This window comes from Ranitomeya variabilis, chromosome 4, assembly GCF_051348905.1.
Source record: "Ranitomeya variabilis isolate aRanVar5 chromosome 4, aRanVar5.hap1, whole genome shotgun sequence".
NCBI classification, from domain to species: domain Eukaryota; kingdom Metazoa; phylum Chordata; class Amphibia; order Anura; family Dendrobatidae; genus Ranitomeya; species Ranitomeya variabilis.
Window position 1 is genome coordinate 530,400,068 of NC_135235.1, and position 26,242 is coordinate 530,426,309.

A 26,242-nucleotide genomic window follows, 5' to 3' on the forward strand; every position below is an offset into this window, starting at 1 on the left:
TATATATATACACACACACACACAAATATATATACAGTGCTGTCATGATTCCCCAATGGCATGGGAACATCAGAAACACAAAATAACAGACTAGCCCTCGGGTGATGGAAACTCAAGCTGACCGTGACCTAAATCTACCACACAACTAACAGTAGCCAGGAAGCATTCCTACGGCTGCCTAGATGCCATGCGCCAGCCGGAGAACTAACTACGCCTGGAAGAGGAAGGAACAGACCTGGCTTACCTCTAGTGAAATTCCCCAAAGATGATAGTAGCCCCCACATATATTAACGGTGAGTTCAAAGGAAAAGACATACACAGTATGAAGGTAGATTTAGCAAAGCGAGGTCCACTTACTAGATAGAGGAAGGATACAAAAGAGGACTTCACGGTCAGCTGAAAAACCCTTTCAAAAACCCATCCTGAAATTACTTTAAGACTCCTGTGTCAACTCATGACACAGGAGTGGCAATTTCAGTCCACAAGAGCTTCCAGTAACAGGAAATGACAAACTGTAAACTGGACAAAAAATACAAAACAAAAAGGACAAGAGTCCACTTAGCTGATCAGCAGACTGGTAGCAGGAACATGCAACTGAAAGACTCAGGTTACAATGATGACCGGCAAGGAAGTGACTGGAGAGCAAGGCTAAATAGGGAACTCCCAAAACTGATGGAAGCAGGTGAGCTGAGGCAGAAAAGAACACACAAGTCTCCAGTACCACCAGCCACCACTAGGGGAGCCCAAAAAGCGGATCACAACAGTACCCCCCCCTTAAGGAGGGGGCACCGAACCCTCACAAGAACCGCCAGGGCGACCTGGATGAGCCCTATGAAAGGCACGAACCAAATCCGAGGCATGAACATCAGAGGCAGTTACCCAATAATTATCTTCCTGACCATAGCCCTTCCATTTAACCAGATACTGGAGTCTCCGCCTGGAAATACGGGAGTCCAAGATCTTCTCTATAACGTACTCCAATTCACCCTCAACCAGCACAGGAGCAGGAGGCTCAGCAGAAGGAACCACCGGCACCTTGTATCTCCGCAACAACGACCGATGGAACACATTATGGATAGCGAAAGATGCCGGGAGGTCCAAACGAAAGGAAACAGGGTTAATAATCTCCAAAATCCTATAGGGACCGATGAACCGAGGCTTAAATTTAGGAGAAGAAACCCTCATTGGGACAAAACGGGAAGACAACCACACCAAGTCCCCAACACGAAGGCGAGGACCAACCCGACGCTGGCGGTTAGCAAACCGCTGAGTCCTCTCCTGGGACAAATTCAAATTGTCCACCACTTGTTCCCAAATCCGATACAACCGATCCACCACAGCATCTACTCCAGGACAATCCGAAGACTCCGCCTGACCAGAAGAAAAACGGGGATGAAACCCCGAATTGCAAAAGAAAGGGGAAACCAAAGTGGCCGAACTAGCCCGATTATTAAGAGCAAACTCCGCCAACGGCAAAAAGGCAACCCAATCATCCTGATCCGCAGACACAAAACACCTCAAATACGTCTCCAAAGTCTGATTAGTTCGCTCCGTCTGGCCATTAGTCTGAGGATGGAAGGCAGACGAAAAAGACAAATCAATGCCCAACCTGGCACAGAATGCCCGCCAAAATCTAGAAACGAACTGGGTACCCCTATCAGAAACGATATTTTCAGGAATACCATGCAAGCGAACCACATTTTGAAAAAACAAAGGAACCAACTCAGACGAGGAAGGCAACTTCGGCAATGGCACCAAATGAACCATCTTAGAAAAACAGTCACACACCACCCAGATAACAGACATCCTCTGAGAGACAGGAAGATCAGAAATAAAGTCCATCGAGATGTGCGTCCATGGCCTCTTCGGAATAGGCAAGGGCAACAACAATCCGCTAGCCCTAGAACAACAAGGCTTGGCCCGAGCACACACATCACAAGACTGCACAAAAACACGCACATCTCGAGACAGAGATGGCCACCAGAAGGATCTAGCCACCAAATCCCTGGTACCAAAAATTCCAGGATGACCCGCCAGCGTAGAAGAATGAACCTCCGAGATGACTCTACTGGTCCAATCATCAGGAACAAACAGTCTACCAGGTGGACAGCGATCAGGTCTATCCGCCTGAAACTCTTGCAAAGCACGTCGCAGATCTGGGGAAAAAGCGGATAATATCACCCCATCCTTAAGGATGCCTGTAGGTTCCGAATCACCAGGGGAATCAGGCTCAAAACTCCTAGAAAGGGCATCTGCCTTCACATTCTTAGAACCTGGTAGATATGAGACCACAAAATTAAACCGAGAGAAAAACAACGACCAGCGCGCCTGTCTAGGATTCAGGCGCCTGGCAGACTCAAGATAAATCAGGTTCTTGTGATCAGTCAAAACCACCACCTGATGTCTAGCACCCTCAAGCCAATGACGCCACTCCTCAAATGCCCACTTCATGGCCAAAAGCTCCCGATTACCGACATCATAATTTCTTTCGGCGGCAGAAAATGTTCGAGAAAAGAACGCACAAGGTCTCATCACTGAGCAATCTGAACTTTTCTGCGACAAAACCGCCCCCGCTCCGATCTCGGAAGCATCGACCTCAACCTGAAAGGGGAGAGAGACATCAGGCTGGCGCAACACAGGGGCAGACGAAAAGCGGCGCTTAAGTTCCCGAAAGGCCTCCACAGCGGCAGAGGACCAATTGGCAACATCAGCACCCTTCTTAGTCAAATCCGTAAGAGGCTTAGCAACACCAGACAAACCAGTTATAAATCGACGATAAAAATTAGCAAAGCCCAAGAACTTCTGAAGACCCTTTAGAGAAGTAGGCTGCGTCCAGTCACAAATAGCCCGAACCTTGACAGGGTCCATCTCAACAGAAGAAGGGGAAAAAATGTACCCCAAAAAGGAAATCTTTTGAACCCCAAAAACACACTTAGAACCCTTTACACACAGAGAATTCTCCCGCAAGACCTGAAAAACCCTCCTGACCTGCTGAACATGAGACTCCCAGTCCTCAGAAAAAATCAAAATATCGTCCAAATACACAATCATAAATTTATCCAGATATTCACGGAAAATATCATGCATAAAGGACTGAAAAACTGAAGGTGCATTAGAAAGGCCGAAAGGCATTACTAAATACTCAAAGTGGCCCTCAGGCGTATTAAATGCGGTTTTCCACTCATCCCCTTGCTTAATTCGCACCAAATTATACGCCCCACGGAGATCAATCTTGGAGAACCACTTAGCCCCCCTTATGCGAGCAAACAAATCAGTAAGCAGCGGCAACGGATACTGATATTTGACAGTAATTTTATTCAGGAGTCGATAATCAATACAAGGCCTCAGCGAGCCATCCTTTTTAGAGACAAAGAATAACCCAGCTCCTAAAGGTGATGAAGAAGGACGAATATGTCCCTTTTCCAGGGACTCCTTAACATACTCTCGCATGGCAGCATGCTCAGGTACAGATAGGTTAAACAAACGACCCTTTGGAAATTTACTGCCTGGAATCAGATCTATGGCGCAATCACACTCTCTGTGGGGAGGGAGAGAACCAATTTTAGGCTCTTCAAAAATATCCCCAAAATCCGACAAAAATGCCGGAACCTCAGAGGGAATAGATGACGAGATAGAAACCAAAGGTATGTCCCCATGAGCCCCCCGACATCCCCAGCTTAACACAGACATAGTTTTCCAGTCCAGTACTGGGTTATGAGATTGCAACCATGATAATCCAAGCACTAACACATCATGTAAATTATGCAACACGAGGAAGCGAATCATCTCCTGATGGTCTGGAGTCATACGCATAGTCACTTGCGTCCAGAACTGTGGTCTATTACAAGCCAGAGGTGTAGAATCAATACCCTTCAGAGGTATAGGAACTTCCAGAGGCTCCAAATCAAACCCACAGCGCCTGGCGAAGGACCAATCCATGAGACTCAGAGCGGCGCCAGAGTCCACATAGGCATCCACGGTAATAACTGATAATGAACAAATCAGAGTTACAGACAGAAGAAATTTAGACTGTAAAGTGCCAATAGAAACAGACTTGTCAACCTTCCTAGTACGTTTAGAGCATGCTGATATAACATGCGCGGAATCACCACAGTAGAAGCACAAGCCATTTTTGCGCCTATAATTCTGCCGCTCGCTTCTTGACAGAATTCTGTCACATTGCATTTTCTCTGGCGTCCCTTCAGAAGATACCGCCAAATGGTGCACGGGTTTGCGCTCCCGCAAACGCCGATCAATCTGAATCGCCATTGTGATGGACTCATTCAGACCTGTGGGCGTAGGAAACCCCACCATGACATCCTTAACGGCATCAGAAAGGCCTTCTCTGAAAATTGCCGCTAGGGCACACTCATTCCACTGAGTAAGCACAGACCATTTACGAAATTTTTGGCAGTATATCTCAGCTTCATCTTGCCCTTGAGACAGGGCTATTAAAGCTTTTTCAGCTTGAATCTCCAAATTAGGTTCCTCATACAGCAACCCTAAAGCCAGAAAAAACGCATCCACATTGAGCAACGCAGGATCCCCTGGTGTCAATGAAAATGCCCAATTTTGAGGGTCACCTCGCAGCAAAGAAATCACAATCTTAACCTGCTGAACAGGATCTCCAGAGGAGTGAGGTCTGAGAGAAAGGAATAATTTACAATTACTTTTGAAATTCAGAAACCGAGATCTATCTCCGGAAAATACCTCTGGTGTAGGAATCTTAGGTTCAGAAATAGGAGTACGTATAACATAATCTTGTAAATTCTGAACCTTCGTAGCAAGATTATTTAAACCTGCAGCCAAACTCTGAGAGTCCATCCTTAAACCGGAGAGATCAGAGCCATTCAAGGATTAGAAGGAGAGAAAGGCAAGGCTGTAAATAGAGCAGAAAAACAACTGAGCCAACTAAGTAGCAAACATGTGAGGGGAAAAAAAAAAAAAAAATCTACAGACTTCTTTTACTCTCCTTTCTTCTGCCAATTACTTTAACAGAGGCCGGTCATACTGTCATGATTCCCCAATGGCATGGGAACATCAGAAACACAAAATAACAGACTAGCCCTCGGGTGATGGAAACTCAAGCTGACCGTGACCTAAATCTACCACACAACTAACAGTAGCCAGGAAGCATTCCTACGGCTGCCTAGATGCCATGCGCCAGCCGGAGAACTAACTACGCCTGGAAGAGGAAGGAACAGACCTGGCTTACCTCTAGTGAAATTCCCCAAAGATGATAGTAGCCCCCACATATATTAACGGTGAGTTCAGAGGAAAAGACATACACAGTATGAAGGTAGATTTAGCAAAGCGAGGTCCACTTACTAGATAGAGGAAGGATACAAAAGAGGACTTCACGGTCAGCTGAAAAACCCTTTCAAAAACCCATCCTGAAATTACTTTAAGACTCCTGTGTCAACTCATGACACAGGAGTGGCAATTTCAGTCCACAAGAGCTTCCAGTAACAGGAAATGACAAACTGTAAACTGGACAAAAAATTCAAAACAAAAAGGACAAGAGTCCACTTAGCTGATCAGCAGACTGGTAGCAGGAACATGCAACTGAAAGACTCAGGTTACAATGATGACCGGCAAGGAAGTGACTGGAGAGCAAGGCTAAATAGGGAACTCCCAAAACTGATGGAAGCAGGTGAGCTGAGGCAGAAAAGAACACACAAGTCTCCAGTACCACCAGCCACCACTAGGGGAGCCCAAAAAGCGGATCACAACACAGTGCCTTGCGAAAGTATTCGTCCCCTTGGAACTTTTCAACCTTTTCCCACATATCATGCTTCAAACATAAAGATACCAAATGTAAATTTTTGGTAAAGAATCAATAACAAGTGGAACCCAATGGTGAAGTTGAAAGAAATGTATTGGTTATTTGAAATTTTTGTAGAAATTCAAAAACTGAAAATATTATTCGGCCCCTTTAACTCAATACTTTGTTGCGCCACCTTTTGCTGCGATTACAGCTGCAAGTTGCTTGGGGTATATCTCTATCAGTTTTGCACATCGAGAGACTGAAATTCTTGCCCATTCTTCCTTTGCAAACAGCTCGAGCTCAGTGAGGTTTGATGGATATCGTTTGTGAACAGCAGTTTTCAGCTCTTTCCACAGATTCTCGATTGGATTGAGGTCTGGACTTTGACTTGGCCATTCTGACACCTGGATACGTTTATTTGTGAACCATTCCATTGTAGATTTTGCTTTACGGTTGGGATTATTGTCTTGTTGGAAGACAAATCTCCATCCCAGTCTCAGGTCTTTTGCAGACTCCAACAGGTTTTCTTCAAGAATGGTCCTGTATTTGGCTCCATCCATCTTCCAATCAATTTTAACCATCTTCCCTGTCCCTGCTGAAGAAAAGCAGGCCCAAACCATGATGCTGCCACCACCATGTTTGACAGTGAGGATGGTGTGTTCAGGGTGATGATCTGTGTTGCCTTTACACCAAACATATCATTTGGCATTGTTGCCAAAAAGTTATATTTTGGTTTCATCTGACCAGAGCACCTTCTTCCACATGTTTGGTGTGTCTCCCAGGTGGCATGTTGCAAACTTTAAACAACACTTTTTATGGATATCTTTGAGAAATGGCTTTCTTCTTGCCACTCTTCCATAAAGGCCAGATTTGTGCAGTGTACGACTGATTGTTGTCCTATGGACAGACTGTCCCACGTCAGCTGCAGATCTCTGCAGTTCATCCAGAGTGATCATGGGCCTCTTGGCTGCATCTCTGATCAATCTTCTCCTTGTTTGAGATAAAAGTTTAGAGGGACGGCCGGGTCTTGGTAGATTTGCAGTGGTATGATACTGCTTCCATTTCAATATGATAGCTTGCACAGTGCTCCTTGGGATGTTTAAAGTTTTAGAAATCATTTTGTATCCAAATCCAGCTTTAAGCTTCTCCACAACAGTATCACGGACCTGCCTGTTGTGTTCCTTGGTCTTCATGATGCTCTCTGTGCTTCAAACAGAACCCTGAGACTATCACAGAGCAGGTGCATTTATACGGAGACTTGATTACACACAGGTGGATTATATTTATCATCATTAGGCATTTAGGGCAACATTGGATCATTCAGAAATCCACAATGAACTTCTCTGGTGAGTTTGCTGCACTGAAAGTAAAGGGGCCGAATAATATTGCACGCCCCACTTTTCAGTTTTTGAATTTCCGCCAAAATTTAAAATAACAAATAAATTTAGTTCAACTTCACAATTGTGTTCCACTTGTTGTTGATTCTTCACCAAAAATTTACACTTGGTATCTTTATGTTTGAAGAATGATATGTGGGAAAAGGTTGAAAAGTTCCAGGGGGCCCAATACTTTCGCAAGGCACTGTATATACAGTATATGTATACACACACACACACACACACACACACACACACACACACACACACACACACACATACATATATACTGTATATATATGTATATACTGATACAGTAGATAGTCAATACAACTTGTCTTCCCATAGACCTTTGGCTGGGTTTGCATATTCTCTGGTCATGTTCTATGAGATCTCCATTAGGCGTATCTCTTAGGGTGCTACTTGGTGCTTATTATTAGTTTTGTACATGTTATCTTTTCATATGCAATTATAATTGGGGCTACAGGGTAATCTTGCCCCTTGCTCTTTTCCAAGCCATGAAGTATAGGGTCATTTAGATTATTGTTGGTCACATATGATTGCATGTATTATGTTTAGTTAATTCGCACCCCTTGAGCACGCCCGTACAGCAGTAATCTATGATGTTGCACCAGGCTGTAAGGCCTGGTTATTTCTTCATATTTTGTTACAGGACTCAACTGTTGAAACTTTATTAATACATCCTCATTGGTGCCCGTTGGGTGGTGCTTATAAATATCCACATAATCATGTTGCTATTTGATAGCCATAGTTTAACGTTATAAGCATAAAAAGTGACAAGCACACACAAACTTCTGTGGCTTGTTTTTTGTTTATTGATACATGTTTTCTGTAACGGGTTGCTTGTTCATATAATACTATGCTTGGACTTACTTCACAGCACCTGTGATACATAAGTCACATGTCCAGAGTGCATTTATTCGGGTAATGTAATACCACCACCATTGACATTTATTCAATGTGTCCAGGTCCAGGGGGGTCTACCTCATAATGGGGTTGTTTGTCAACTGTTTTTAATCTTGTGTTGTTTTTTGGACTCTAATAAAAAGTAGAATTTAACATTATATATTGTGGGTGTTCCCCGTTTTGTGGTATGTTTCTTTTCCTTTTTTTCTTAGTTTCAACTGAGTACATGCGCTCCGAGAATACCGCTATGAGTCCTGACAGATTGACACCTGTTCTGTGCTTTGGAGCCAGTCCTGGTCGTGGCATACAAACACTGATCAAAAATACTGATGTGTGAATAAAGCCTAAAGTGGAACTGTAAAAAAACTTGTGCATTCTTTGGAGTTACAGGCAGTACCATCTTTGCATTGTTAAATATACATTAACGTTGATAAAACTGTGCTTGAGGTTTTTGTTTTTTTCAGACACCTGAAATTTGCAGCTGTCCTGGTAAATCCTTCCTCTTTCTCAAGCTATGCTTCAATACTTGTAAGACTCCACTTTCCCACTCAAAGTAAACAGACAATAGTCTTCATTGCATGACTGATTGTACTTATTGGAACTGGAAAGAGGTTGTGAAACCAAGGAACCCATAAACACTGGGGAGAAGAGGGGGAAAAGCCCATGGTACTGTCACAAAATGAAGACGTGTGTGTGTGTGTTATCGACCTAATAGCAAGGCATTATCTAAACTTAGAAATGTGAACTGTGGATGGGCAGCTTAATATTAATCACCTACCAATAAATTTCTGAGGCATGGAGCTTTTCCTTTTTGCAACATTACTAGCTAAACGGTCCAGTACCAGTGCCCGTTCACTCCCCATTTCCGGTTTCATTGGCCTGGGTTCTTCAACAGCTGTGGAGGAAATAGAAGAAAGAATAAAAAACAAATAAACATGTTACTATAACACAATGTAAAAGGCTTTATAAAAAAGTTCAATTATTCTGTCACAAAAATGAGTCCAAAAACTATTTAATAGGACACAAAGAATAGGACACACAATGATCCTCTGATAGATGTAACCCTAAACTTAGTAGTGGCTACCTCCAATACTATTGCAGGCTGACCGGTAATTTTCAATACTTGATGAATGCAATTTTTTTCACCTTGAAACTATACAGGTACAAAGAATACACTAGAAACAGTTCAGAATGTAGACTAGTAAAGATAAATTACATGTATCTTCATGCAGGCATTTATAGTGCAGCGCCCCAGAGTCCTGGTCGTTGCAGTACTGTGGTTCCGCCACTAAGGGGAGCTATAGTACGTCTGATGGCACTGAAGGAGGAGTTCATCTGGACAGGTATCACTGACACCAATACATTTCACAGCCGGGCCACCAGGGGGAGCTAAGGGTTCTATTCACTAGGCCACTCCCCACCATTGTGGGTAAACTGGGGGTCAGGCAGGAAGTTAGAGGAAAAAGCTGACTGGGTTGGAACCAGGCAACACCTTGTGGCAGAGGGTGTTGCGGGAGAAGATTCGGTAGGGTCCCTGTCAGGGGTGGGATCCTGACAGAGGCTTGGCAACTTGAGCGAACGTAACGGGACCGTGCCTGCTCAGTATAGCGGCGGTACCCAAGAAGGGACTGGAAGCGAGATAGATTGTGCTGAGTGAGAAACGAGATCAAAGCAACAAGGAGAATACCAGTAGGAGTCGTGCTGTAAGACCGAGGCAACATCCTACTGAGGCGCACAACCGGCGGCCGGAACGCCGAGGGGGTATTACAATATTCAGCTTCAAGCAATACTCTAAACCAACGGCAGGACAGTCAGTCTAAGGCGGGCTGTCTCAACTAAATCACCTATGCAGTCTTGGGGGGCAACTTGTGGAGAGGGGCGACTCTAGGGTCCCGGAAGAGCTCCGAGCCTACCCGTCATACGGGTGCCGTTCCAACCGTAACATCAGGGAGGGACGGAGGATTAGCAGAACATCATCTAATCGAGTTGTGAGGGAACTTAAGAAACGGACACAACAGTTGTGGGGACTTTCCGTAAGCACAGCAGGGAAGGACCACAACACATAGCGCTAGGAGGTAGGCGCAGATTTCCACTTGTTAAGAGAACTCTGGAGGTGCCATTGGACCGGCCGGACTTGCGCAGCCTGGTTATCCAGATTCCGGACTGAGGACCCAGAGATCTTCAGTAAAGAGGTAAAGAGACTGCAACCTGGTGTCCTCGTTATTTACTGCACCACACCACTACAGCATCACCACCTCCATCATCTACCCACATCTATTACTGTACGCCCCTCAGCAGGGTCAAGGACCGGGTCTAGCCACCGTGACAACCCCAGAGCAGAGACTCAGAGGCCCGGTACCGGGTACCCCTCGGCCCTGCGGCAGTGGGGGCGCTACAACTTGGCGTCACGAACAGGATCTACTTAAGCCTGGAGAATCAGGTCATGTGTGCCTTGGAACTGTGATTTATCGTGCTTGGACTGTACTTTATTGCAAGGACTGTGCTGCGCCATTTACCGCCAAAATCCGCCGCCATTACAGCGCTCAGGAGAGCGCAGGAGAAGAAGAGGGGCGTGAAGTGGGCGTGAATGAGCTGAAGAGCGCGAAAGACAATGGCCGCCCAGTCTAAATATTTCTGCACTGTAAGGACGTGTCCGTCAGCAGCCGAGATCCGCCTCCTGATTCTCAATGGAGGGCGGAGATCAAGAAAACGACACCGCCCACGAAGGAGAGAGCGGGAAAAAGACCAGGAAGTGACCCACGTGGAGGACGCCATGGCCAGCAGCTCCGAACCCGACAGTGGGGTTGAAGTGGAAGTCTCCCCCAATTACCCGGATGAGCACAGCAGCCCGTTCTCCGTGGACAGCACCAAACTCCTGCGGGTCGAGATGGAGAGCTTGCTCGACCAGCTCCTTCAGCTGAACATGAGGGCCCAGGCCCCGCACCAGGCGGCGCCGGGAGAGGGTCCTCAGGCGTTGGATCCTGCACCGTTACCGGAACAACCGCTGAGATCCTCGCCGACGCCGCCGGAAGAACCCGCCGCGGAGGAGGAACCTGCATTGGCTGGTGAGTCCGCCGACCCCGTCCCGGCGACTGAGGGTTTACTAGTGGGTCCAGTAGCGGCACCCCCTCTCCCGGGAACCCATAGACACCAACGCCTACTACCATGGGAGGAAGCCACGGGCATGGAGCACCGTATGCGGGCCCCAATCACCCCCACTCCCCTGCTGGGTGAGGTCCACGCGGAGCGCACCGTGTGCCGCTGGGTGAACCCCGGATCCAATCTCATGGGGTTCCCCGGGGTGAAGACCCAGGAGGGAGAGATGGTGCAGGCCCTAAGCTGGGAAGAATATCAGGTCCAGCTAGAGCAGCAATGGAAGGAGGAGGAAAAGGAGTACCAGGCCGGGCTGGAGGCCTACCATCGGAAAGATTTGGCGGTCAAGGACCGGGCCCGCAAAGACCCCACCGCTCACCAGGCCCTGCGCAGGCAGGGCATCATCACCACCTTCAAGCTCCGTGGAGGCTGGGGCTTCATCAAGGAGCCGGGTCTGTATGCGGAGGTGTTTGTGAACCAGAGGGATGTTGAGTCGCACCTCAGGGAGGGCCACCCAGGCCGGGATCTCTATCCGGGGGATGAAGTCTCATACACCAGGCACTTTGGGGAAAAGGGGTGGTTTGCCCTGAATGTCCGCAAGGAGCCAAACCCTGCGATGCCTCCGATTAGGGTGCCAGTGAAGCTAACTCCTGTAGCAAAGGTGTCCCCTTGCGGTCAGCCCGTGGTCGTTGCCAGGACCATCGAAGACACCCCCACGTGCACTATGGTCAAGACCACGACATGCAGCATCGCCACCTCCACCACCCTCGTGGCCAAGGAGGCACCTCTCTCGGTGGCTGGTGCCCGTGCTGCTCCAGAGCTGAAGACTGTGGGTACACAGACCCCCAGATGGGACGGCAGACCCCCTTATGCAGTACCGGGCGGCTCGCAATACCCAAAGGGATTGCCTCCGCCGGTGCTGCCTCCTGATTGGTTTGAATAAATGTCTCAGTATTCTGCACATGTAAATAGTTCCTTAACTGTTTGTTTGTTTCCTGATTTTTGCTAAACCCGTCCAGGGTTAACTCTTAAAGGGATCCCTTTGTTGACCCGGGATCCCTATTGTTTTGTTTGCTTTTTCTAAGTTTTGCACAAGATTTCAGAACTGCCGCAATCATGAACAGTGCATGATACAAACTCTTTGTAAATAGTTTGCACCTTCTTAAAGGTGCTCCCTACTGGTTTTACTTAAAGAAGGACTCTTTGTGAAGATACCGTACCGGAGCCTTTGCTGAGTATGGACTGGTAGCTTGAGAAGATATGCTACCTCAAAGAGACTTGGTCACCTCTTAAAGGGTGATATTGCTTTAAGACAGATAGTAATAATGTCTTGACAGAAGAAAATGATGATGATGTTTTACATGAAAAAGTTATGTGTATTTAACAAGTTAATTGTGAAAAATGTTTAATAATGTTGACAGAAACAGGGGGACAGACAGTGAACCCGTACGGGGTTAGTTAGTGAGTACTCTTAGGAGCCATAAAGAGATGGCTCATTGATCCTAAACTGAAAGCAATGTTATGCTCTATACTGTGTATAGTAGTTGAAAAGGCAGTAGGCCCGGACTGAAAGGGGCGGTCCTGTAAAGAAGGGAGAGGCAGTAGGTCTGGAGCCGTTAGGACAGGCGGTGCTGCAGATTTAAAGAAGGAGAATGAAAAGTTAAATTGCCTTATGATGTGATTATAAGAAGGTCTTTAGTGGATTCAGAGTGTACGTCCTTAAAGGCAATGTTAAATTATTGTTCGAGCATTTGTACTAAGTAGAATACCCGGTTGGGTAAGAAAAGTTACTTATAGCATGTTGCTATGATATCTAACCATGTTTGTAACGTTCAAGTGTCCTCACCTCCCATAAAGGGAAGCTCTGTTCAAGTATACTTATTGTTATTGCACTCAACAAAATTGTATGTCTTTTTGCTAACCTGTATTGTTGTTTTCTTCCCAGTCCCGGAGTACTGGATTTAACCGGGGGGGAGTGCAGCGCCCCAGAGTCCTGGTCGTTGCAGTACTGTGGTTCCGCCACTAAGGGGAGCTATAGTACGTCTGATGGCACTGAAGGAGTTCATCTGGACAGGTATCACAGACACCAATACATTTCACAGCCGGGCCACCAGGGGGAGCTAAGGGTTCTATTCACTAGGCCACTCCCCACCATTGTGGGTAAACTGGGGGTCAAGCAGGAAGTTAGAGGAGAAAGCTGACTGGGTTGGAACCAGGCAACACCTTGTGGCAGAGGGTGTTGCGGGAGAAGATTCGGTAGGGTCCCTGTCAGGGGTGGGATCCTGACAGAGGCTTGGCAACTTGAGCGAACGTAACGGGACCGTGCCTGCTCAGTATAGCGGCGGTACCCAAGAAGGGACTGGAAGCGAGATAGATTGTGCTGAGTGAGAAACGAGATCAAAGCAACAAGGAGAATACCAGTAGGAGTCGTGCTGTAAGACCGAGGCAACATCCTACTGAGGCGCACAACCGGCGGCCGGAACGCCGAGGGGGTATTACAATATTCAGCTTCAAGCAATACTCTAAACCAACGGCAGGACAGTCAGTCTAAGGCGGGCTGTCTCAACTAAATCACCTATGCAGTCTTGGGGGGCAACTTGTGGAGAGGGGCGACTCTAGGGTCCCGGAAGAGCTCCGAGCCTACCCGTCATACGGGTGCCGTTCCAACCGTAACATCAGGGAGGGACGGAGGATTAGCAGAACATCATCTAATCGAGTTGTGAGGGAACTTAAAAAACGGACACAACAGTTGTGGGGACTTTCCGTAAGCACAGCAGGGAAGGACCACAACACATAGCGCTAGGAGGTAGGCGCAGATTTCCACTTGTTAAGAGAACTCTGGAGGTGCCATTGGACCGGCCGGACTTGCGCAGCCTGGTTATCCGGATTCCGGACTGAGGACCCAGAGATCTTCAGTAAAGAGGTAAAGAGACTGCAACCTGGTGTCCTCGTTATTTACTGCACCGCACCACTACAGCATCACCACCTCCATCATCTACCCACATCTATTACTGTACGCCCCTCAGCAGGGTCAAGGACCGGGTCTAGCCACCGTGACAACCCCAGAGCAGAGACTCAGAGGCCCGGTACCGGGTACCCCTCGGCCCTGCGGCAGTGGGGGCGCTACAATACCCAGTATCGGAAAGGAAGAATATATTCTTTGTATATTTGAAGAAAACAAGTATAATGGCTGATCCAGTCCTACGGTACAAAACTCATAGCAAACAGGCGCTGTCCTAAACCCCCCACTGAGCAAAATACACAGGCCACCTGCAAGCTGCCTTGTGTCTGACCACTCTCTGTCTCTTTCTGTCAGTATTTCCACTGAGCTGGTCTGAGGTTTTGTATTCTCTTGCAATACAAGGCGAGAACACGGGTATCCACGCTGTCTAATGGCAGGCATTGCTTCCTGTCCCTTCACATTTGTGGTCAATGGAGGAAAGAGAGTGGAGTAAAGGGGGTGGAAAGCGCTTGTGCATGACTAGATTTGAGTATGTAAGATAGTTATCTAAGGCTGAGTCAAGTTTTCTAGCAATATTACATAAAATTCTTCAAATGTACTGTTTTCAAGATCTGCTGTACCCTGCAGAAATGTGCTTTCGACCATTCAATCTCTGAATGACAAGTAATCTGCTGCGCTGTGAATAAAACGTGTCTTCGTCAAAAACTGATTTTTTTTTCTGCGCTAACCTTCCATACCAAATCCTGCCCTGTCCCAGGGTTGCTTGCCAGGCCAGAAATAAAGTGCTTGGTACGGAGTAACAAGACATCAGAGAATATGGAAGTAGTGTGTATACAAGTTTTCCAGCTACATATTTTACGCTTACCACACTCGCTAACATTTTGCAGATAAATGCGGCATCGCTCCTTGTGTTCCTCCAGAGAGCTGCGCTGCTTGTAGCTACGTCCACAGAATTCACATTTGAAGGGTTTTTCCACTGTGGATAACAGAACAAAAACGCAACGTCTTATTTTTCTTATTCTAAAAAAATGTGTATACTCATTTTATAGAACTGATGAAAATGCCACATATACCAACAAGTGTGTACCACCATACTTTATCGCATACTGGTACACTTACCTGAATGTGTGCGGAGGTGTCCAGACAAGGCATCTCTCCTTTGGCAGGCGTAACTGCACAAGTGGCATTTGAAAGGTTTCTCTCCAGTATGTAGTTTACCGTGTCGGAGCAAATTCCCCTTTTGGGTAAATGAGGCTCCACATTGATTACACTGGAAGGGACGTTCCCCTATAAGAGACATATAGGAGTTGTGAGCAAGAAGAGTAAATCTGATATGGAAGAAGAAACCACGTAAAGCGACCCTTCATCCCAGACAAAAATTGTGACTATTCATTCCTGAGGTATAGTCATCTCCTTTCAATCATTGTTGTAGCAGGTACTGTATATGCAGAGCATTGTGACCGGCAGCAGTATGGATTGAAGGGGAGCACCAAGGTATGATTACTACAAAATACCTTTTAATGGTTAACTGAAAAGATGGTAACAAATTGCAAGCTTTCGAGACTACACAGGTCTCTTCATCAGTCTATGCCTGATGAAGAGACCTGTGTAGTCTCGAAAGCTTGCAATTTGTTACCATCTTTTCAGTTAGCTATTAAAAGGTATCAACCACTGAGGACTCTCAATTCTAAATATTTTTCTATCTATCAAGATATAGATCTTTTCTGTACTACAAAATAGGCAAGTACCATCAAAGAAGGTTGCTAACCTATGGTGTCCAGAACTATGGTTTTAATGATGTGATAAGAAATATATATTTCTACTACTGAAGATGTCAATATTGAGCATCAATTTTTTTAGTTAAATCTGCTTGCAGGTGATGATGGCTTTGGCTAAGGCAGATCACTTCAAGACATGTTGCAAAAATTGTAAGATCCATTTCCAAGCTGCAGAGCATCTGCAGCTATCAAAATATGTTCTCCTCTCACGGGATAAAGCTAAATGGGCATGCAAGAGGCATGGAATATACTGAATGAGGTGGAGAATCCACTTGACGAAGTGGCAGCTTAACGGTTAAACGCACATCAAGGTTGTTGCTTACCCCACATACGGAGCAGAATGTCTCAATGTAAGTATAGAAAGCTATTTGCTATGCTGCTATTTGTTCATCTATAACTTTGATACACTATATTACATTCTTTAGCATCTAGCATGATACATGGGCATTATATTAATTTCCTATTTTTTATGTGCATCCATAAAGGTATCAATATAGGTGCATCTTTTCAAAATTTATACCATTGTATATTTATTTCACTCTTATTCACTTTAATATTGATGTGCCCTCATATGTGGGCTACTTGTCTACTGTATTAGGCCGGATTCACACATTCTGATATTTCGGGTACCGGAAAAAACGGTACCGGAGATATCCGTGTCTGTGTGTGTAATACTTGTGGCACACGTGTGGCAACCGTGTGCCACATCAGTATCACACGGACGGCAGTCGGGGAAGAAGTGCTGCAGTAAGTGCTGTTCCCCGGCGGCAGATGCTGAAGACGGCTCTCATCATTCTACCCTGCTCTGCCAGCAATCGGCAGAGGAGAGTGATGAGTTATATTAAAATCAGAAAGATGACAGCAGGTGGGGGCTTTTGTGACTCTTACTCCCATCATCAGACACCTGCTGTCGCTAATAACAGTGACAGCAGGAGCGGATGATCGGGGTATTCCTCAGCCACCACCTGCGATCTAACAAAATAAAGGAATGGAAAAACCGGCGTGGGTTCCCCCCCTATTTTCTATAACCAACCAGGCCAAACTCACAGCTGGGGGCTGCAAACCTCAGCTGTCAGCTTCAGCAAGGTTGGTTATCAAGAATAGAGGGGTCCCCACACTGTTTGTTTAATTATTTTAATTTGTTCTTCCATATGATCACAGGATCTAATGCTGCATGATCCTGTTACAGAGATAACCTGGTTCAAACAAAGCTGACTCTAGTACATTCATCAACTGTAACAAGTTGATTTGTAGTCTATACCCTAAATCAAGGGTGAGGAACCTTCTTTCTGTCAAGTAAATGATCTGTTAACAATACTTCAAATGTTATGCTTGCTTATATAGAGCCAACATATTCCACAGCGCTTTACAGAAATTTTCATCACTGCCTCACTACCTGCAATACCTATCAGAATGTCTTTGGCATGTGAATACAAACGCAATCAAACACACGGAGAACGTGGATGTTGTCCTTGGTGGGATTTAAAACCAAGACTACAGTGCTTATTGGCAACTCTGTTAAACACTGAGCCACCGTGCTGCCCACTTTCAATTCCTGAATATTTTATGCTGTAATAGATCCATCACATTATAGATCCTAATGTGATTTATAATGGGATCAATCCAGTTGTTTGGCAGCAAGGATAGCTGTTCAGCTCTTGCTATCAAAAGGGACAGAACCTCTGATTGATCCAGAGGTGGTGGCTCTTAACCCATATTACTCTTGATCCCCATGCAGTGGCTCGTACTCCATACTATTATTGATTCTAATGTGGTGGCTCTTAACCCATACTACTCTTGATCCCAATGTGGTTTCTCTTAACTCATACTACTCTTCACTAGGTACTGGTTGTAGTGACTAAGGAAATCACTGAATTTTTAACAATGTTATATTGAAGGAAAATTCCAGGGAAAAATATAGCTCCCAATAGTACATATTGATTAGCAATTAATGCTTTCAGAAAGCAAAGAGCAGCACATTATTGACGGTGACCATACTGGATGATACCACTGTAGACTCAATTACCCATCATCTCTTTCTAAGCATCACCAGTAGTTCCCTAGCAATAAACAAAAAAAAGATTGCTGCCATTACCCAGTTCTGAAATGGGCATTATTTCATCTGTGTGTCATGGTAATACAATAGTGCCAGTATCTCCTTACCATATTCAATATTATCTGTAAACATTAGCTTTTGACAAGGAACATTTTTTTGCTCCATTATTACACTAAACTTGAATAATCAAATACAGGAGATTACTACCCTTCATGCGGAAGGAGCTGGTTGCTCTGAAACGCGCGTCAGGGTGGGCTATTGGCCCTCCACTCCTGCACCTATTATGTATGTACCTGGAATCTTGTTCTTTGATTGCTGTTAGCTTACTGACTATCTAGCTATTCTGCACTTGCTATAATATAGACTGTTGAGCTGTAGATATCTGTCGAAATGCGATATGCTGCTATGGTGATGCAGGGGTGGTTGGCCATTTCAGTCCTTTTTTTACTTCCCCATTTATGCCATTTGTACCTGTATTTTTCAAGGTTTCAATTGTCATTTAATAAAGTTGAGATATTTAGATTTATGGGACTTTATGACTGCCATTTTGTTCTTTGTTCTTGGTATATACTATTTGCAGTTAGCCCCAAATGGTCCTTACATGCATGTATTTCAATGACACGTATTGCTAGTGTTCTGATAAAACTTGATTCGATTCTGTACATGTAACATGCTTGCTACAATTTAGTTATGCTCAGATATTAGCCATATCAGTCAACTATCAGTCACTCAAACCAACTGAACAAAATGCTTTTTTTACTAAATATGGCCTATTGAGTCATGGGTTAAAAGGAGAGATAAACCATCCCATTCTACATACTCTGAATATGCACAAGGCACTGTGAAACCTTGCATGCTATTAAGAGAAATGCAATCTACATACTTGGTAATGAACTGAAAGGCCCAATTCATAATTTGAACTTTAAGTCTCTTTTCTGACTTGTTTTTTGCTGACTTTTTTTTATTGAATGGAGCACGTGATTGGTGGCTTTTGCGCAAAACTAAAGATTGTCTTTTTCTCAGTCTTTAACAGTTTTTTGCGACTATTTAGCCAAAAAATGTTGCAAAAAATGTGCCAAAATAATTGGCTTACATAAAACCACTCCAAGGGGAATTGTAATTACCAAAAAGAACGGGGCAAAAAATAATAAGCTCTGCCAAATGAAATGCAGAAACCCAAAAGAAGATTGGACACTAGAGCTGAGTAAAATACTATAAGTTTTTATTACAACAAGATTTTCTTACAAAGCCATATAACACGGCAATCATGTATAAATATAGAAAGACACAATAAAAAAGGGTTACAGACGAATATCCTAGAACCACGTACAAAAGCACAGTATTGCAGGAGTAATAGAAAAAATTAGCTACTGTAGTAGTATAAGGTAAGCCACACTAAATCAATACAATATTGCATCGAATTTCATTATATGGGAAGTGTGGTACACCTTCAAAGAAGGCAAAGAAGGTTCAGACAATCACATCATAACAATTCACTAAATCAGATCACAAAGTGCGAAGTGCTAAAGTGTAATGGTAAGTAATACAACCCCAATGTATAAACATTTGCATGTGCAAAGGGTAGGTACCTAAGTGAAAATATACATAAGATCCTAAGTATTAGATTAACATCATGGAGAGTATACAAAAGGCATATAAGGAGAAACCCATAGCGCTAAAGAAAGTAAGGCTGGGGAAAGAGAGATATTAAAGCCAAGTACTAGGAAGAGAGATGATGAGACATGCTGAACCGACCTGCGCCTGGACGTGAACTCATTTTACAAACTACACTCCCCAATGAATTCATCTAGGGGTGCAGTGATCATATTGACACCACATGTGCCTCACAGAATTTTATACGATTGACCGGTGAAGAAAGAATAAATTACATTTTTATCACTAAAATGATGTTTTAGCCCCAAGTTTTTAATTTTTCTAAGGAATAATAGAATTTTTTTTTTAACAACAAACTGAGGTCCATTTTTTCCTGAGTGTGCCAATACTCTACATGTAATCATGAAATATTTTTCAGGCACAGTGATAACTCAGAAGGCAAGGAGCGCCAGATTTTACTGTTATGGTTTGCAGGTGCCATGACCAATTGGGATAGCCCATGAGTGACCCCAATTCACAATCTACACCTCTCAATGAATTTATCTAGGGGTGCAGTGATCATTTTGACACCACGGGTGTGTCACTGAATTTTATACCATTGGGCAGTGAAGAAAAAATAACTAAATTTTTACCACCAAAATTTTGTTTTACATTTTCACACAAGAAGTGGAGATAAAAGGGGCACCGAAATTTGTCCTACAATTTCTACTGAACGTGGCAATACCCCATATGTGGCTGTACAGTACTACTTAGCCATACGCAGAGACTCGGGAGGGACAGAGTGCTATTTGCCTCCTGGAGCGCAGATTTTCCTAGAATAGTTTGCGGACTCCATGTGCAGAGCTCCTAATTGCTAGAAGAGCAGTATCCCCCTCAAGTGACTCCATTTTAGAAATTATACCCCTTTGGGAATTTATCTACAGGTGTAGTGACAATTTTGACTCCATGGGTGTTTCTCAGAAACAAGCAGCAATGAATGCTGCCGAGTGAAAATTGTAATCTGCCGTTGTAGTGACCAGTACGTTGCAGTCACCAGTAGGGTTGAGCGAAATGGGTCGGCCATTTTCAGAAGTCGCCGACTTTTGGCAAAGTCGGGTTTCATGAAACCCGACCCCTGTGTGGGGTCGGCCATGAGGTCGGCGATCTTCTGAATCTGGTATCGAAATTCCGATACTGAGTTCCGATATGTTTGCGATATCGGGAATCGGTATCAGAATCCATATTTAAGTGTTAAATAAAGAATCAAAATAAAAATATTGATATACTCACCCTCGGACGCGCCCTGGTACTAACCGGCAGCCTTCCTTCCTAAGAATGAGCGCGTGAATGACCTGCGGTGACGTCGCGGCTTGTGATTGGTCGCGAGCGGTCACATGGGCGGTCACGCAACCAATCACAAGCCGCGACGTCATCTAAGGTCCTTCACGCGCTCATTCTTAGGAAGGAAGGCTGCCGGAAAGAAGCAGGGCGCGTCCGAGGGTGAGTATATACCTAATAGGAATATACTCACCCTCGGACGCGCCCTGCTTCTTTCCGGCAGCCTTCCTTCCTAAGAATGAGCGCGTGAAGGACCTTAGATGACGTCGCGGCTTGTGATTGGTCGCGTGACCACCCATGTGACTGCTCGCGACCAATCACAAGCCGCGACGTCACCGCAGGTCATTCACGCGCTCATTCTTAGAAAGGAAGGCTGCCGGTTAGTACCAGGGCGCGTCCGAGGGTGAGTATATCAATATTTTTTATTTTGATTCTTTATTTTACACATTAATATGGATCCCAGGGCCTGAAGGAGAGTTTCCTCTCCTTCAGACCCTGGGAACCATAGTATCCCATTGCACTGCATTGGGTTTCGTGTTTCGGCCGACCCCGACTTTTTTAAAGGATCGGCCGATTTCACTCGACCTGACTTTTGAGAAAGTCGGGTTTCGTGAAACCCGACCCGATCCTATAAAAATAAAAGTCGCTCAACCCTAGTCACCAGTACGTTTATGCCCAGTCCGTGCTTCTGGAGACATGAACCTGTAAGTTAGGCGGGTTCTCATTGCTTCAGAAATGCCAAACATGTGGACTCTATATGTGATTTAGGTACACTGTGGGGTTCAGAAGGAAGGGGGCATTTGGATTTGGGAGCGCAGAATTTGCTGAATTTCTTTTGAAGGGTTATGGAGGCATTTCACTTTTCCAGAGCCCCCTATATTTCCGTTAACAGATGACAGACCTGAGTGAGGACATGCTTTTTTGTGGATTGAGATGAAGCTTTTATTGGGAACATTTTACATAAAGTTAAGGATCACATTTATCCTGCGCTCCATGCTGACCATTTACATAGTAACATAGTTATTAAGGTTGAAGGAAGACTTTAAGTCCATCTAGTTCAACCCATATCCTAACCTAACCTGCCCTAACATGTTGATCCAGAGGAAGGCAATAAAAACCCATGTGGCAAAGAGTTAGCTCCACATTGGGGAAAAAAATTCCCAACTCCACATACGGCAATCAGACTAGTTCCCTGGATCAACGCCCTATCAAGGAATCTAGTGTATATAACCTGTAACATTATACTTTTCTAGGAAGGTATCCAGTCCCCTCTTAAATTTAAGTAATGAATCACTCATTACAACATCATACGGCAGAGAGTTCCATAGTCTCACTGCTCTTACAATAAAGAACCCGCGTCTGTTATTATGCTTAAACCTTCTTTCCTCCAGACGTAGAGGACGCCCCTTTGTCCCTGTCTCAGGTCTATGATTAAAAAGATCATCAGAAAGGTCTTTGTACTGTCCCCTCATATATTTATACATTAACATAAGATCACCCCTTAGTCTTCGTTTTTCCAAACTAAATAGCCCCAAGTGTAATAACCTATCTTGGTATTGCAGACCCCCAGTCCTCTAATAACCTTGGTTTCTCTTCTCTGCATCCGCTCTAGTTCAGCTATGTCTTTCTTATACACCGGAGACCAGAACTGTACACAGTATTCTAAGTGTGGTCGAACTAGTGACTTGTATAGAGGTAAAATTATGTTCTCCTCATGAGCATCTATGCCTCTTTTAATGCATCCCATTATTTTATTTGCCTTTGTAGCACCTGCCTGACACTGGCCACTAAATGTGAGTTTGTCATCCACCCATACTCCCAGGTCTTTGTCATTGACGGTTTTGCCCAGAGTTTTAGAATTAAGCCCATAGTTATACATCTTAATACTTCTACCCAAGTGGATGACATTACATTTATCCCCATTAAAGCTCATTTGCCATTTATCAGCCCAAGATTCTAGTTTACATAAATCATCCTGTAATATAAAATTGTCCTCCTCTGTATTGATTACCCTGCAGAGTTTAGTGTCGTCAGCAAATATTGAAATTCTACTCTGTATGCCCCCTATAAGGTCATTAATAAATATGTTTAAAAGAAGAGGGACTTACTTTTGGGTTTCCATCTAAATCTCTGAGTGACGTGATTCAGATGAAACCCCTGAGGGATCTATTCACTATAATGAGACAGCAGAGTTGCTCTGGACTCTGTCTGGCCTCTGTTCAGCGGTGTCCTTCTTTTCAGAAGTGCACAAAATTGTGGCCGACGGCACTTTTATGCAATCCTAAAAAGGTAGACACCGCCGGATCACAGGTCAGACAGCGTCCTCAGTGCCTCCATCTGCCTCATTATAGGGAATCTTATATCAGAGGTTCCATCTGAATCACGTATTTCAGAGATTTACACGGAAACCAGCGCAAGTGCTCAGCGCCGAACGCAGGACAAATGTACGCCGAGCCTTACTGCGCTCTTTTTGAGGCAGAATGAAAAAATAAACTGTAAAGCACTGCAGAATATGTTAGCGCTATATAAAAATAAAGATTATTATTATAACAGCAGGTGAAGAATTGGTTTTATTTATTTTTTAAAGCCGTTCCTCATGTGGTATAAGCCATTAGGTGACTTTATTCTTCGGGTCAGTGCGATCACAGCGATACCATATTTATATCGGGTTTTTATGTTTGGCTGCTGTCTCACACTAAACGACGCTTTTTATTGCAAAAAATAGTTTTTGCATGACCATATTTTCCACAGTTTAGCCCACATAGTCATGTGAGGACTTGTTTTTTGCAGGACAAGTTGACGTTTTTATTGTTACCATTTCCGGGCACATTACATTTTTTGATCGCTTTCTATTCCGAATTTTGGAAGGCACAATGAACAAAAACCAGCAATTCGGGATTTCTTTCTTTATTTTTTTTTTTGGGGGGGGGGGGTTTATGCCGTTCCATGTGTGGTAAAATTGATAAGGCAGTTTTATTCTTTGGGTCAGTGCGATTACAGCAATATCCCATTTATATAGTTTTTTATATTTTGGTGCTTTTACACAAAAACTATTTTATAGAAAAAATAATTATTTTTGCATCAATTTTTTCTGAGAGCTATAACTTTTTTATTTTTCTGCTGGTGGAGCTGTATGGCAGATTGTATTTGCGGGACAAGATGATGTTTTCAGCGGTACCATGTTTATTTATATCCGTCTTTTTTAACGCGTTTTACTCCACTTTTTGTTTGACGGTATGATGATAAAGCATTGTTTTTTGCCATGTTTTTTTTTTTTTATGGTGTGCACTAAGGCCTGTCCCACACATCCAGATAATTCCGGTACCGGAAAAATTGGTACCGGAGTTATCCGTGTCCGTGTGTCCGTGAGCTCACGTAGGCCATCCATGTGGCACACGTGCCGCACACGTGTGCCGCCCGTGTGCCGACTGGGTACCACACGGAGCGTGCAGGAGACAGCGCTAGAGATATGCGCTGTCCCCTGCATCTGGTGCTGAAGCCCCCATTCATATCTTCTCTCCAGCAGCGTTCGCTGGAGAGAAGATATGAAAATTCCTTTTTTTTTTTGGCTTTTCGTGTTTAAAATAAAGATCCCTGTCCCCTCCCACCTCCCACCCCCTGTGCGCCCGCCCGCTGTTAATAAAATACTCACCCGGCTCCCTTGAAGCATCCTCTCCGCGCCGCACCTTCTCCTGTATGAGCGGTCACGTGGTGCCGCCCATTACAGTCATGAATATGCGGCTCCACCCCTATGGGAGGTGGAGAAGCATATTCATGACTGTAATGGGCGGCACCACGTGACCGCTCATACAGGAGAAGCCTGCGGAGAGGATGCAGCGAGGGAGCCGGGTAAGTATTTTAGTAACACCGGGCGCACAGGGGGTGGGAGGTGGGAGGGATCTTTATTTTAAACACGAAAAAAAAAAAGGATTTTTCGTATCTTCTCTCCAGCGAACGCTGCTGGAGAGAAGATATGAATGGCGGCTTCAGCACCACGTTGGGGGGACAGCGCTTACTGTAGCGCTGTCTCCTGCACAGCAAACGGACTGCACACGGACAGCATCCGTGTGCTTTACGTGTTTTACACGGACCCATTGACTTTAATGGGTCCGTGTAATCCGTGCGCTCCCACGAAAACTGACATGTCTCCGTGTTTTGCACACGGACACACGGTCCGTGAAAACACGCTGACATGTGCAGAGACACATTGATTTTAATGTGTCTACGTGTGTCAGTGTCTCCGGTACGTGAGGAAACTGACACCTCACGTACCGGAGCCACTGACGTGTGAAACCGGCCTAAAGGGGTTTACTAGTGGGACAGTTTTATAGGTTGGATCTTGCGGACGCGGTGATACAAAATTTATGTACTTTCATTGTTTACATATATTTTTTCATACAAATATTTATTTATAGATACAATGTCTTGATTTTTTTATTATTTTTGATTTTTAAAAAAAATATTTTTACAATTATTTTATACAATTGTATTTTTTTACTTTTTTTTTTTTTTTTTACTTTTTTACTTTGTCCCACTATGAGACTATCATTTTTTGCAGGCTGATTGCTTATATAGTAGCAATCCCCATACTAGGCAAACTGTCAGTTCTGCACTGACAGAGCAAATTGCTGATCATGCACTGTGCATGATCAAGCAACTTTCCTAGCTCTGAGACCTGGATGTCATCATGACATCCTGGAATGCTGCGATCGCATTCATTCGCAGCATTCAGGGGGTTAAAGTGCCGGGAGCGGTGTGTGACTGACTTAGTGCCGGGTGTCAGCTGTCAGAATCAGCTGGTGGCGATCACCAGTGCACAGCCCGTGTGTGCAGGCGATCGCGATGATGTAATAATCCGTCCTTGGTCAAATAGGCCCAGGGCACAGGGACAGATTATTATGTCAGATGTCAGAAAGGGGTTAAAAATCAATATCAACTGTTTTAGGATTGCTACCACGTAAATGGCAATAGATTTCAAGTCCGCTTCATGTCTAAAATGGCTATTTGCGATTTAAATTTCCAGTAAAGCATTGCTTGGCTTATAAGGCTTCCCACGCCGGCTTTGCAATTTCCACAAAGAGAAACATTCCCCCTTAGACCACCTAAAAAATAGTTTGATGAATTTGTCACAAATCAGAAAATCTTTAATTAAGGTGTATTTATGCCAAAAAAAACTGGTGGAAGTGCAAAGATAACTCAGGCACTTTGTGTATAAATTAAAGGTCCTGTAAGGTTCAGCTAGGGTCTATATGGGTTAAGTTCTACAAAGTTCACAAATATATTCATGTACATGAGCTCTTAGGAGAATTTTATTCTATGTGATAGCTGCACAAAAAAGTTGATCTTTTTAGA

At 44.5% G+C, this 26,242-nt stretch overlaps 1 protein-coding gene across 1 annotated transcript in view; it reads right to left on the minus strand.

The window, feature by feature from the left end:
* Window positions 1-26,242, minus strand: part of IKZF3 (IKAROS family zinc finger 3) — a 200,984-nt gene that overhangs the window by 92,020 nt on the left and 82,722 nt on the right. The window contains exons 5-7 of the mRNA XM_077252366.1: window positions 15,245-15,412; window positions 14,991-15,101; window positions 8,849-8,965 (exon numbers count right to left, since the gene is read on the minus strand). Coding sequence (XP_077108481.1) covers window positions 8,849-8,965; window positions 14,991-15,101; window positions 15,245-15,412 — 396 coding nt within the window. The remainder of the gene's footprint in view (window positions 1-8,848; window positions 8,966-14,990; window positions 15,102-15,244; window positions 15,413-26,242) is intronic.